Genomic DNA, 13,935 nt, shown 5'->3' with positions numbered 1-13,935 from the left:
ACCTTTCATGGCTGCGATCAATCGAGATTAGTGTGGTCGCTTCTCGCGTCACGAACAAAAGTGATAACAACCCTTTCTTGCAGCCTTGAGCGTCAACGAACAAACACTGCAATGATACGTGGCAATATCATATTCTTGCAGTCGAAGCGACCATCGGGCGAGACGACCGGTGCGGGCTTTCAGTGAAGATAACCAGCACATAGGATGGTGGTCCATACAAGCACGGCCGAAATTCCTGAAGTGCCCAGACGATGGCCAAACATTCCTTTTCGGTGACGGAATTATTGATCTCGGTCTTGGTTAGAGTCCGACTGGCGTACGCGACGACGTAATGTTCAGCGCGCGATTTACGTCGGGCCAGAACAGCGCCGAGGCCGGCATGACGGGCGTCGGCGTGAACTTCGATAGGCGCAGCCGGGTCAAAGTGGCGTAAAATGGGAGGCGAGGTAAGTATGGTGCGCCGTTTCATGAACGCACTATCGCAAGAGGGCGACCAGGCAGAAAGGTCAGTGTGGCCACCAAGAAGTTGCGTCAATGGGCAATGACGGCCGCAAAGTTTCGGACGAAGCGCCGAAAGTAAGAACACAAACCAATAAAGCTGCAGAGTACTGAAGTCGGTTTCGGGAACGCAGCGACAGCTCGGAGTTTGGCTGGGTCAGGAAGGATGCCATCTTTTGACACGGAATGCCCTAAAATGGTGAGTGGGCGGGCGGCCAAATGGCACTTCTTCAGATTGAGCTGCAGACCGGTGTCAGTCAGGCACTTCAAGACCGCCTCAAGGCGAGTGAGGTGGGTAGCGAAGTCGGAGGAAAACACCACAATGTCATCCAAGTAGCAAAGATATGTGTGCCACTTCAAACCCCGAACGATAGGGTCCACCATGCGTTCAAAGGTGGCGGGCGCGTTATATAGGCCGAACGGCATTACGTTGAACTCGTAGAACCCATACGGAGTGACGAAAGCTGTCTTGGCCCGATCACCCTCCGCCATGGGGTCTAGCCAGCAGCCATACCGTAGATCGAGAGAGGAGAAAAATTCGGCGCCATGCAGACAGTCAAGCGAGTCATCTATGCGTGGCAGGGGGTAGACGGCTTTGAGTGTGATTGCATTCAAACGTTGGTAATCGACACAGAACCGAAACATATCCGTCTTTTTTTAAACTAAGACGACCGGCGAATCCCATTGGCTGTTGGAAGGCTGAATCACGCCTCTTCGGAGCATGTCATCGACTTGCTCATCATTAATGCGGCGCTCTGAGGCGGAGACATGGTAGGGATGTTGGCGTAATGGCGCATCCTCACCAGTGAAGATGCGATGAGCCACTGTTGAGGTTCGACCTAACGATGGTTGCTGGGCGTTAAAATAAGTGCGGAATCTGTGCAGGAAGTCGAGGAGCTGGGCGCGTTGATTAGGCGAAAGGCCGTTGTGAACGGCGGCGGTAAAGGCAGCCGGTAGTGATGAGGCGGGCAAGGAACGATCGGGCTGATGGCATTGAGGCTGTCGGGGGGGGGGGGGGGGGGAGAAGCGGGGCCGGAGCTGGTGCTGCCGGTGGCAGTAATCGAGGTGTGGAGCCGATGGTTGCGGAGCGCCAGGGTGGACAGAGAAGATCGAACCCGCGACCTCCACCAAGTGTACGGCGGGATTTAAAGCACTGGTATCCGTCAGAAACGCAGCACCGATGTTCTGATTTCGAGGCTCGTAGTTGTTGCCTCGTAGTCTGCCGGGTGGCTACACTCCGCGTCTTCTTTTACGTCTACGGGTTCGGCGCAACTTCTCTACAGGTCAAACAAATTACCGAAGTTATCTCGGAAACATATTACCATTATTAGACTCCTGCCATTGCCTCGTTACCCTGAGAGCTTATGACGGAATTGGGCATTCATTTTATTTCATTCATTTTATTTGTTCTTCACAACATGACGTACACATTGGGAAAGGGGCCAAGAAGAAAAGCCGTTCCTTTACGGCTTGAAAAAAATCTTGGTCCCCCTGGCATCGACGGCAACGAAGCAACACAGTCCAGAAACAAATGTACAGAACAAAATGTACAGACATATACAGAAACAAACAGAATTATAACTTGACATTTTGATGAATGATATGGCGACAAGATCATGTAACGGTCGGGGAATAATGACAGTTATAATGAAACAGTGGAGAAATATCTCTACAAATTGTTTTGTTTATGAAATGCGTGGTGTGTATAGGGCCATGCAAATTAATAAAACAACACCTTCAGGTTCCGTAAATTTATGTTATAAAGTATCTGTTCCTGCTTTAATATGTTCATTTAGTAATCGAGGCAGGTTATTCCTAAGACTGAAACCCATAGTTCGTACGGCATTTTAACGCTTTCCAACGGTGTGTTGTCCTCGTATTATAGGCCGCGTTGCCTATTTATTATAAGATCGATATGTCCAAAAACAGCCTTTGATTTTCCTTGATGCTGAGTTTATATTCGCGTAGGAGTTTGTAATGACACCTTTTAGTTATTGTAATGACCTTAAGATTTCTGAAGATAAGTTTACTTAAGTGAAACCTAGGCAAATTATTATTGATCCGTAAAATTTTTTTTTGCATCCTTAAAAGACTAATGAGGTTTTTCTCTCCATAATGCTAATCCGGTGCGTGTTCCACAAAGAAGCATTAGCTGTGCACTTTTGTCACAATTTCACAAAGCACTGTACGCATTAAAACGCTTTAAAATCACCACTGCGGCACTTGTTTCATGCAGACGGTCCACGTACGCGAACTCCAGCTCTATGCATCTTTTAGCGTGCATTACCGGGCGAAATCAAAAAACCGTTTAGCGCTAGACAGGGCTCAATTAGCTCCTCTGTACGCTCGTCTGAAGGTTGATCTAAGTATGTTCACGGTATACATGCAGTTAGAAATACAATTTGTCTAAGCACTGATGCACGACCACTGTTTCTGCACCTGTTTCATACAGCCAACACGTTTTGACACTGATTGATAAACAATGAAAACTGACATTATGGTCACAGCCAGAGTTGAGAGCCAATACCGGCGATTTATGGACTTAGCATCAATATCGAATAAAGGTCAGCTAAATAAAAACTATAAACTATAAAAGAAAACGCACGCGAGCATGGTTACTTCGCCTCTTGTGCCTCCGTTTTCCTATGCCAGTAGCAGACGACAGCACTCAACGGGAAGCGAGACTTTTGCAGCGCTAACCTCGTGACCTCCAGAGGGGCCACTTTAAGCCGCTGGCCAGTATGGGAAGCTGCAAAACTGGTTCAGTTCTATTATCATTGGGCTGGGCGCTGTCCAAAATTCCTGGTTAAGGAATGATTCCTGCTTCACGTGAGATTACTTGCCGTTCCTCAGCAAAAGCCGGCGAGCCAAACGCACCTCCAAGGCTACACGATCACCGCCGACTGTGTGCTCAGGATATACAGTGTGCTTTCTCCCACGTTCATCCTTGACTTGACTTTGGATCGTAGAATTCAATCTTGTTGATTTGGATTGTTGCCATTGTGGGTTCTTCAATTGTCATTCGCACTGCAATTCGGAGACGAGAGAAGATGGAATAATGCTACTGAAAGAAGCTGCAAACTTTCGCGCACAAATTTTGCGGGGAATAAAAGCTGTTCGCATGGCCGGGAAAAAAAAATGCACCCCAACTACTTAAGTCGACAGGTACGCATGAAGGATGTGAAGGTCAACTTAGATCGTGCGGTTGCACTATTAGCCCGCCTGGTCCGGTCTCAGCAGCCGTATGCAGCAGCGACTGAGTGCAATAGCTGTGCAAGTGCAACAAGACAAGTGGCTGCTAACGCCACTAGCGAATTGTTGTTACCTCCAATTGTGGAGATTTGGGGCCGCAGAAGATATACGGAAGCATTGGAAATATGCCGCCCACGAAACGGCGAACCGAATCTGTAATAGAAGCCCTGCACACAGCTTGCTTATCTGAGAGCGCTTCGAGTACCGCTACAACTTATTCGCTTCCATTCACACAGGCTGGCGCCAAAAGACACCATATTTCCGGCTGTGTGCACCACGGCACAGTCCACTACAACTACAGGACTAAATTTTAGCACAGCAGAAATTTAAAAGCGCTGTGTCCATAAATGAGGTCTCACTACCGGGAATTCTGGACAAGCGCCTCTAGTTTCTTTGGTGGTCAACAACCACGTGGCGGATGGCTGTGAACATTTGAAAATAGTGCGCCGACGCACCACACTTAAGAATGACATTTTTGGCTGGCATTGAAGCGCTATTAGCCGCTATGCGTAATTAGTAGCTTGCTGCAGTCCCAAATTCCTGGTAATGACGCATTTCTCGTAAAACGCAATTATCGCCACCAAGAAGTGGAGAAAATAGAGGCTCACTGCCAGGGAGCCACTTTAATATGGAATGCACACAAACACTGCCAGTGCGCACTTACGGAATTTGTCGATGGTCAGGTTGAATTTCAAACGCGCGTGATAGTTGACTTTCATTGTCATGTTGTATACCCAAGGTAGGCGCACGCCGCTATCTACTCGTATGGGAGACTGTGAGGTGCCCGTTCCGCACTTGTTTTCTGGATTGCAAGTTAGGTCTTTCCACGTTGATATATCTGCGTGAACACATGACATTGTCTGCACTTTAATCCGACCTACTACCCCGTGCACTTACCGTAATGACATCGCGTGAGTGTGAAAACCTCACGAAAATCTTGTACACTAATGACTTCTATTAAATGTTAGATCCCATAGCAACCGGCAACAGTTTTTTTACACACTACTTTATAACGAATAATCCTTGTCTCTACGTCCGGTTCTCCGGCGCACCACAGGACCCTGCGCTCAAACAAAATTCCCTAATTAACCTAACATTGAGAGTGTTCATCAGCGCCACCCACGTTCGTAAGCGCGGCGGACGTAGAACGTCCTGAGTTACCGCTAGTGTGACGTGTTAGGTTATTTGTAAACATAAATACCCCCGAAAGCAGAAGGTTTGACAGCCGTCGCCATAGCTGAGAGGTAGAGCACCGAACGCGTAATTCGGAGGTCGTGGGTTCGGATCCCACCGGCGGCATGTGGTTGTTTTTCTTCTGCTTTTCTAATCAATTAGCTTTAAGCGATAACATATTCAGTAATATTCTAAATTGATCAACACCACAAAGTAAATAAATAAATTAAAACTCCCCTGTGCCCCTTGGTTTCTGTGGCTGTTGGCTTCTCATATTTATAACGAGCCCCTCATTCTCTTACCCTTGTTTGCATAATTGCTTAGCGAGGGCCTCGGTTCTGGCAGCCTTGATGCCAAAGGAAGCATAAGAGGGTTCTCACACAGCTTCCACCCTCGCCGTTCGATGACGTTCTACGTCACACTAGCGGTAACTCAGGACGTTCTACGTCCGCCGCGCATACGAACGTGGGTGGCGCTGATGAACACTCTCAATGTTAGGTTATTTGTAAACATAAATACCCCCGAAAGCAGAAGGTTTGACAGCCGTCGCCGTAGCTCAGAGGTAGAGCACCGGACGCGTAATTCGGAGGTCGTGGGTTCGGATCCCACCGGCGGCATGTGGTTGTTTTTTCTTCTGCTTTTCTAATCAATTAGCTTTAAGCGATAACATATTCAGTAATATTCTAAATTGATCAACACCACAAAGTAAATAAATAAATTAAAACTCCCCTGTGCCCCTTGGTTTCTGCGGCTGTTGGCTTCTCTCATATTTATAACGAGCCCCTCATTCTCTTACCCTTGTTTGCATAATTGCTTAGCGAGGGCCTCGGTTCTGGCAGCCTTGATGCCAAAGGAAGCATAAGAGGGTTCTCACACAGCTTCCACCCTCGCCGTTCGATGACGTTCTACGTCACACTAGCGGTAACTCAGGACGTTCTACGTCCGCCGCGCTTACGAACGTGGGTGGCGCTGATGAACACTCTCAATGTTAGGTTATTTGTAAACATAAATACCCCGAAAGCAGAAGGTTTGACAGCCGTCGCCGTAGCTCAGAGGTAGAGCACCGGACGCGTAATTCGGAGGTCGTGGGTTCGGATCCCACCGGCGGCATGTGGTTGTTTTTTCTTCTGCTTTTCTAATCAATTATCTTTAAGCGATAACATATTCAGTAATATTCTAAATTGATCAACACCACAAAGTAAATAAATAAATTAAAACTCCCCTGTGCCCCTTGGTTTCTGTGGCTGTTGGCTTCTCTCATATTTATAACGAGCCCCTCATTCTCTTACCCTTGTTTGCATAATTGCTTAGCGAGGGCCTCGGTTCTGGCAGCCTTGATGCCAAAGGAAGCATAAGAGGGTTCTCACACAGCTTCCACCCTCGCCGTTCGATGACGTTCTACGTCACACTAGCGGTAACTCAGGACGTTCTACGTCCGCCGCGCTTACGAACGTGGGTGGCGCTGATGAACACTCTCAATGTTAGGTTATTTGTAAACATAAATACCCCCGAAAGCAGAAGGTTTGACAGCCGTCGCCGTAGCTCAGAGGTAGAGCACCGGACGCGTAATTCGGAGGTCGTGGGTTCGGATCCCACCGGCGGAATGTGGTTGTTTTTTCTTCTGCTTTTCTAATCAATTAGCTTTAAGCGATAACATATTCAGTAATATTCTAAATTGATCAACACCACAAAGTAAATAAATAAATTAAAACTCCCCTGTGCCCCTTGGTTTCTGTGGCTGTTGGCTTCTCTCATATTTATAACGAGCCCCTCATTCTCTTACCCTTGTTTGCATAATTGCTTAGCGAGGGCCTCGGTTCTGGCAGCCTTGATGCCAAAGGAAGCATAAGAGGGTTCTCACACAGCTTCCACCCTCGCCGTTCGATGACGTTCTACGTCACACTAGCGGTAACTCAGGACGTTCTACGTCCGCCGCGCTTACGAACGTGGGTGGCGCTGATGAACACTCTCAATGTTAGGTTATTTGTAAACATAAATACCCCCGAAAGCAGAAGGTTTGACAGCCGTCGCCGTAGCTCAGAGGTAGAGCACCGGACGCGTAATTCGGAGGTCGTGGGTTTGGATCCCACCGGCGGCATGTGGTTGTTTTTTCTTCTGCTTTTCTAATCAATTAGCTTTAAGCGATAACATATTCAGTAATATTCTAAATTGATCAACACCACAAAGTAAATAAATAAATTAAAACTCCCCTGTGCCCCTTGGTTTCTGTGGCTGTTGGCTTCTCTCAGACTTAAGAATGACATTTTTGGCTGGCATTGAAGCGCTATTAGCCGCTATGCGTAATTAGTAGCTTGCTGCAGTCCCAAATTCCTGGTAATGACGCATTTCTCGTAAAACGCAATTATCGCCACCAAGAAGTGGAGAAAATAGAGGCTCACTGCCTGGGAGCCACTTTAATATGGAATGCACACAAACACTGCCAGTGCGCACTTACGGAATTTGTCGATGGTCAGGTTGAATTTCAAACGCGCGTGATGGTTGACTTTCATTGTCATGTTGTATACCCAAGGTAGGCGCACGCCGCTATCTACTCGTATGGGAGACTGTGAGGTGCCCGTTCCGCACTTGTTTTCTGGATTGCAAGTTAGGTCTTTCCACGTTGATATATCTGCGTGAACACATGACATTGTCTGCACTTTAATCCGACCTACTACCCCGTGCACTTACCGTAATGACATCGCGTGAGTGTGAAAACCTCACGAAAATCTTGTACACTAATGACTTCTATTAAATGTTAGATCCCATAGCAACCGGCAACAGTTTTTTTACACACTACTTTATAACGAATAATCCTTGTCCTACGTCCGGTTCTCCGGCGCACCACAGGACCCTGCGCTCAAACAAAATTCCCTAATTAACCTAACATTGAGAGTGTTCATCAGCGCCACCCACGTTCGTAAGCGCGGCGGACGTAGAACGTCCTGAGTTTCCGCTAGTGTGACGTGTTAGGTTATTTGTAAACATAAATACCCCCGAAAGCAGAAGGTTTGACAGCCGTCGCCGTAGCTGAGAGGTAGAGCACCGAACGCGTAATTCGGAGGTCGTGGGTTCGGATCCCACCGGCGGCATGTGGTTGTTTTTTCTTCTGCTTTTCTAATCAATTAGCTTTAAGCGATAACATATTCAGTAATATTCTAAATTGATCAACACCACAAAGTAAATAAATAAATTAAAACTCCCCTGTGCCCCTTGGTTTCTGTGGCTGTTGGCTTCTCTCATATTTATAACGAGCCCCTCATTCTCTTACCCTTGTTTGCATAATTGCTTAGCGAGGGCCTCGGTTCTGGCAGCCTTGATGCCAAAGGAAGCATAAGAGGGTTCTCACACAGCTTCCACCCTCGCCGTTCGATGACGTTCTACGTCACACTAGCGGTAACTCAGGACGTTCTACGTCCGCCGCGCATACGAACGTGGGTGGCGCTGATGAACACTCTCAATGTTAGGTTATTTGTAAACATAAATACCCCCGAAAGCAGAAGGTTTGACAGCCGTCGCCGTAGCTCAGAGGTAGAGCACCGGACGCGTAATTCGGAGGTCGTGGGTTCGGATCCCACCGGCGGCATGTGGTTGTTTTTTCTTCTGCTTTTCTAATCAATTAGCTTTAAGCGATAACATATTCAGTAATATTCTAAATTGATCAACACCACAAAGTAAATAAATAAATTAAAACTCCCCTGTGCCCCTTGGTTTCTGCGGCTGTTGGCTTCTCTCATATTTATAACGAGCCCCTCATTCTCTTACCCTTGTTTGCATAATTGCTTAGCGAGGGCCTCGGTTCTGGCAGCCTTGATGCCAAAGGAAGCATAAGAGGGTTCTCACACAGCTTCCACCCTCGCCGTTCGATGACGTTCTACGTCACACTAGCGGTAACTCAGGACGTTCTACGTCCGCCGCGCTTACGAACGTGGGTGGCGCTGATGAACACTCTCAATGTTAGGTTATTTGTAAACATAAATACCCCCGAAAGCAGAAGGTTTGACAGCCGTCGCCGTAGCTCAGAGGTAGAGCACCGGACGCGTAATTCGGAGGTCGTGGGTTCGGATCCCACCGGCGGCATGTGGTTGTTTTTTCTTCTGCTTTTCTAATCAATTATCTTTAAGCGATAACATATTCAGTAATATTCTAAATTGATCAACACCACAAAGTAAATAAATAAATTAAAACTCCCCTGTGCCCCTTGGTTTCTGTGGCTGTTGGCTTCTCTCATATTTATAACGAGCCCCTCATTCTCTTACCCTTGTTTGCATAATTGCTTAGCGAGGGCCTCGGTTCTGGCAGCCTTGATGCCAAAGGAAGCATAAGAGGGTTCTCACACAGCTTCCACCCTCGCCGTTCGATGACGTTCTACGTCACACTAGCGGTAACTCAGGACGTTCTACGTCCGCCGCGCTTACGAACGTGGGTGGCGCTGATGAACACTCTCAATGTTAGGTTATTTGTAAACATAAATACCCCCGAAAGCAGAAGGTTTGACAGCCGTCGCCGTAGCTCAGAGGTAGAGCACCGGACGCGTAATTCGGAGGTCGTGGGTTCGGATCCCACCGGCGGAATGTGGTTGTTTTTTCTTCTGCTTTTCTAATCAATTAGCTTTAAGCGATAACATATTCAGTAATATTCTAAATTGATCAACACCACAAAGTAAATAAATAAATTAAAACTCCCCTGTGCCCCTTGGTTTCTGTGGCTGTTGGCTTCTCTCATATTTATAACGAGCCCCTCATTCTCTTACCCTTGTTTGCATAATTGCTTAGCGAGGGCCTCGGTTCTGGCAGCCTTGATGCCAAAGGAAGCATAAGAGGGTTCTCACACAGCTTCCACCCTCGCCGTTCGATGACGTTCTACGTCACACTAGCGGTAACTCAGGACGTTCTACGTCCGCCGCGCTTACGAACGTGGGTGGCGCTGATGAACACTGTCAATGTTAGGTTATTTGTAAACATAAATACCCCCGAAAGCAGAAGGTTTGACAGCCGTCGCCGTAGCTCAGAGGTAGAGCACCGGACGCGTAATTCGGAGGTCGTGGGTTTGGATCCCACCGGCGGCATGTGGTTGTTTTTTCTTCTGCTTTTCTAATCAATTAGCTTTAAGCGATAACATATTCAGTAATATTCTAAATTGATCAACACCACAAAGTAAATAAATAAATTAAAACTCCCCTGTGCCCCTTGGTTTCTGTGGCTGTTGGCTTCTCTCAGACTTAAGAATGACATTTTTGGCTGGCATTGAAGCGCTATTAGCCGCTATGCGTAATTAGTAGCTTGCTGCAGTCCCAAATTCCTGGTAATGACGCATTTCTCGTAAAACGCAATTATCGCCACCAAGAAGTGGAGAAAATAGAGGCTCACTGCCTGGGAGCCACTTTAATATGGAATGCACACAAACACTGCCAGTGCGCACTTACGGAATTTGTCGATGGTCAGGTTGAATTTCAAACGCGCGTGATGGTTGACTTTCATTGTCATGTTGTATACCCAAGGTAGGCGCACGCCGCTATCTACTCGTATGGGAGACTGTGAGGTGCCCGTTCCGCACTTGTTTTCTGGATTGCAAGTTAGGTCTTTCCACGTTGATATATCTGCGTGAACACATGACATTGTCTGCACTTTAATCCGACCTACTACCCCGTGCACTTACCGTAATGACATCGCGTGAGTGTGAAAACCTCACGAAAATCTTGTACACTAATGACTTCTATTAAATGTTAGATCCCATAGCAACCGGCAACAGTTTTTTTACACACTACTTTATAACGAATAATCCTTGTCTCTACGTCCGGTTCTCCGGCGCACCACAGGACCCTGCGCTCAAACAAAATTCCCTAATTAACCTAACATTGAGAGTGTTCATCAGCGCCACCCACGTTCGTAAGCGCGGCGGACGTAGAACGTCCTGAGTTACCGCTAGTGTGACGTGTTAGGTTATTTGTAAACATAAATACCCCCGAAAGCAGAAGGTTTGACAGCCGTCGCCGTAGCTGAGAGGTAGAGCACCGAACGCGTAATTCGGAGGTCGTGGGTTCGGATCCCACCGGCGGCATGTGGTTGTTTTTTCTTCTGCTTTTCTAATCAATTAGCTTTAAGCGATAACATATTCAGTAATATTCTAAATTGATCAACACCACAAAGTAAATAAATAAATTAAAACTCCCCTGTGCCCCTTGGTTTCTGTGGCTGTTGGCTTCTCTCATATTTATAACGAGCCCCTCATTCTCTTACCCTTGTTTGCATAATTGCTTAGCGAGGGCCTCGGTTCTGGCAGCCTTGATGCCAAAGGAAGCATAAGAGGGTTCTCACACAGCTTCCACCCTCGCCGTTCGATGACGTTCTACGTCACACTAGCGGTAACTCAGGACGTTCTACGTCCGCCGAGCATACGAACGTGGGTGGCGCTGATGAACACTCTCAATGTTAGGTTATTTGTAAACATAAATACCCCCGAAAGCAGAAGGTTTGACAGCCGTCGCCGTAGCTCAGAGGTAGAGCACCGGACGCGTAATTCGGAGGTCGTGGGTTCGGATCCCACCGGCGGCATGTGGTTGTTTTTTCTTCTGCTTTTCTAATCAATTAGCTTTAAGCGATAACATATTCAGTAATATTCTAAATTGATCAACACCACAAAGTAAATAAATAAATTAAAACTCCCCTGTGCCCCTTGGTTTCTGTGGCTGTTGGCTTCTCTCATATTTATAACGAGCCCCTCATTCTCTTACCCTTGTTTGCATAATTGCTTAGCGAGGGCCTCGGTTCTGGATGCCTTGATGCCAAAGGAAGCATAAGAGGGTTCTCACACAGCTTCCACCCTCGCCGTTCGATGACGTTCTACGTCACACTAGCGGTAACTCAGGACGTTCAACGTCCGCCGCGCTTACGAACGTGGGTGGCGCTGATGAACACTCTCAATGTTAGGTTATTTGTAAACATAAATACCCCCGAAAGCAGAAGGTTTGACAGCCGTCGCCGTAGCTCAGAGGTAGAGCACCGGACGCGTAATTCGGAGGTCGTGGGTTCGGATCCCACCGGCGGAATGAGGTTGTTTTTTCTTCTGCTTTTCTAATCAATTAGCTTTAAGCGATAACATATTCAGTAATATTCTAAATTGATCAACACCACAAAGTAAATAAATAAATTAAAACTCCCCTGTGCCCCTTGGTTTCTGTGGCTGTTGGCTTCTCTCATATTTATAACGAGCCCCTCATTCTCTTACCCTTGTTTGCATAATTGCTTAGCGAGGGCCTCGGTTCTGGCAGCCTTGATGCCAAAGGAAGCATAAGAGGGTTCTCACACAGCTTCCACCCTCGCCGTTCGATGACGTTCTACGTCACACTAGCGGTAACTCAGGACGTTCTACGTCCGCCGCGCTTACGAACGTGGGTGGCGCTGATGAACACTCTCAATGTTAGGTTATTTGTAAACATAAATACCCCCGAAAGCAGAAGGTTTCACAGCCGTCGCCGTAGCTCAGAGGTAGAGCACCGGACGCGTAATTCGGAGTTCGTGGGTTTGGATCCCACCGGCGGCATGTGGTTGTTTTTTCTTCTGCTTTTCTAATCAATTAGCTTTAAGCGATAACATATTCAGTAATATTCTAAATTGATCAACCCCACAAAGTAAATAAATAAATTAAAACTCCCCTGTGCCCCTTGGTTTCTGTGGCTGTTGGCTTCTCTCAGACTTAAGAATGACATTTTTGGTTAGCATTGAAGCGCTATTAGCCGCTATGCGTAATTAGTAGCTTGCTGCAGTCCCAAATTCCTGGTAATGACGCATTTCTCGTAAAACGCAATTATCGCCACCAAGAAGTGGAGAAAATAGAGGCTCACTGCCTGGGAGCCACTTTAATATGGAATGCACACAAACACTGCCAGTGCGCACTTACGGAATTTGTCGATGGTCAGGTTGAATTTCAAACGCGCGTGATGGTTGACTTTCATTGTCATGTTGTATACCCAAGGTAGGCGCACGCCGCTATCTACTCGTATGGGAGACTGTGAGGTGCCCGTTCCGCACTTGTTTTCTGGATTGCAAGTTAGGTCTTTCCACGTTGATATATCTGCGTGAACACATGACATTGTCTGCACTTTAATCCGACCTACTACCCCGTGCACTTACGGTAATGACATCGCGTGAGTGTGAAAACCTCACGAAAATCTTGTACACTAATGACTTCTATTAAATGTTAGATCCCATAGCAACCGGCAACAGTTTTTTTACACACTACTTTATAACGAATAATCCTTGTCTCTACGTCCGGTTCTCCGGCGCACCACAGGACCCTGCGCTCAAACAAAATTCGCTAATTTACATAAATTTATTGGCTTATATAAACGGCTCCTCAGTTTTCTCGCTGTTCAGTGACCACGGCGCACATTTTTTGATACAGCCGCAGCCGAGTTATTCAGTTATCTCCTGACGCAGCTCCGCCCAATGAAGCATTCATTCTCTTGGAAGCCTTTTTCACTATCTTTTTCACTGCTGGACTGCCGTCGCCAATAAGTGACATCTTGTGGAAGTTCCGAAAAATGCGCTTGTCACTCACGCCCGATAGGAGGCGCCGAAGCAGCCGAAGCAGTCCCCAAGGAGCGAGCACCGGGATGGCCACCGAAGCCGCTCAGACAGAAGACGGCCTCCTAAGCAGCCGCCATCTTCAAAAGCTTTAACCTGAACACAGCGTTCTCCCGGACCCTACTCGAACCCGGAAGAAAAGGCTCCACTCGGTGATGACCCCGCCAAAGGCGTTAGCTCAGCTTATCCTCAAGCGTCCCCGAACGCTAATGGCTCGTTGCAAAACTACGGGCCAGTAGCAGGTCTTCGTATTCAACTGGGACGGTGCTATGAGCCTTCAAAACATTTTCTTTACACTTGATGGGGTTGCTTGTAGGTACTACGAGAACTGCGAAATCTTCCTGACGAGATGAGACACATTTAAGAATGAGCTCCTGAGGACTCAATCTGAGGCCGAGGACTCAGGTTGAGGCATGAGACTCGGGCATTC

At 47.3% G+C, this 13,935-nt stretch overlaps 1 protein-coding gene across 1 annotated transcript; it reads right to left on the bottom strand.

The window, feature by feature from the left end:
* Window positions 1-2,423: 2,423 nt before the first annotated feature.
* LOC149361288 (uncharacterized) lies at window positions 2,424-12,997 on the bottom strand. Its single transcript, XM_089569494.1, has 5 exons — window positions 12,820-12,997; window positions 10,346-10,519; window positions 7,379-7,552; window positions 4,415-4,588; window positions 2,424-3,525 (listed from the first exon to the last, which is right to left on the bottom strand). Exons 1-5 carry the CDS (start codon window positions 12,878-12,880, stop codon window positions 3,440-3,442), a joined length of 669 nt encoding a protein of 222 aa, XP_089425620.1. The 5' UTR covers window positions 12,881-12,997; the 3' UTR covers window positions 2,424-3,439.
* Window positions 12,998-13,935: the final 938 nt, after the last annotated feature.

The sequence above is a fragment of the Amblyomma mixtum genome, chromosome 2, assembly GCF_055824585.1.
Source record: "Amblyomma mixtum isolate Tamu chromosome 2, ASM5582458v1, whole genome shotgun sequence".
Lineage (NCBI taxonomy): Eukaryota > Metazoa > Arthropoda > Arachnida > Ixodida > Ixodidae > Amblyomma > Amblyomma mixtum.
Note: the sequence above shows the minus strand (reverse complement) of the source record. Positions and strands in the feature narration are given on the sequence as shown.

Excerpts from the sequence above, each read along its gene's own strand:
- LOC149361288 (XM_089569494.1), bottom strand. The coding sequence starts at position 12,880 with ATGACAATGAAAGTCAACCATCACGCGCGTTTGAAATTCAACCTGACC. Across the intron at positions 7,553-10,345 it reads CCTGACCATCGACAAATTCC|ATATATCAACGTGGAAAGAC; the intron begins GTAAGTGCGCAC and ends GTGTTCACGCAG. Across the intron at positions 3,526-4,414 it reads CCTGACCATCGACAAATTCC|TGCGAATGACAATTGAAGAA; the intron begins GTAAGTGCGCAC and ends TCCGAATTGCAG.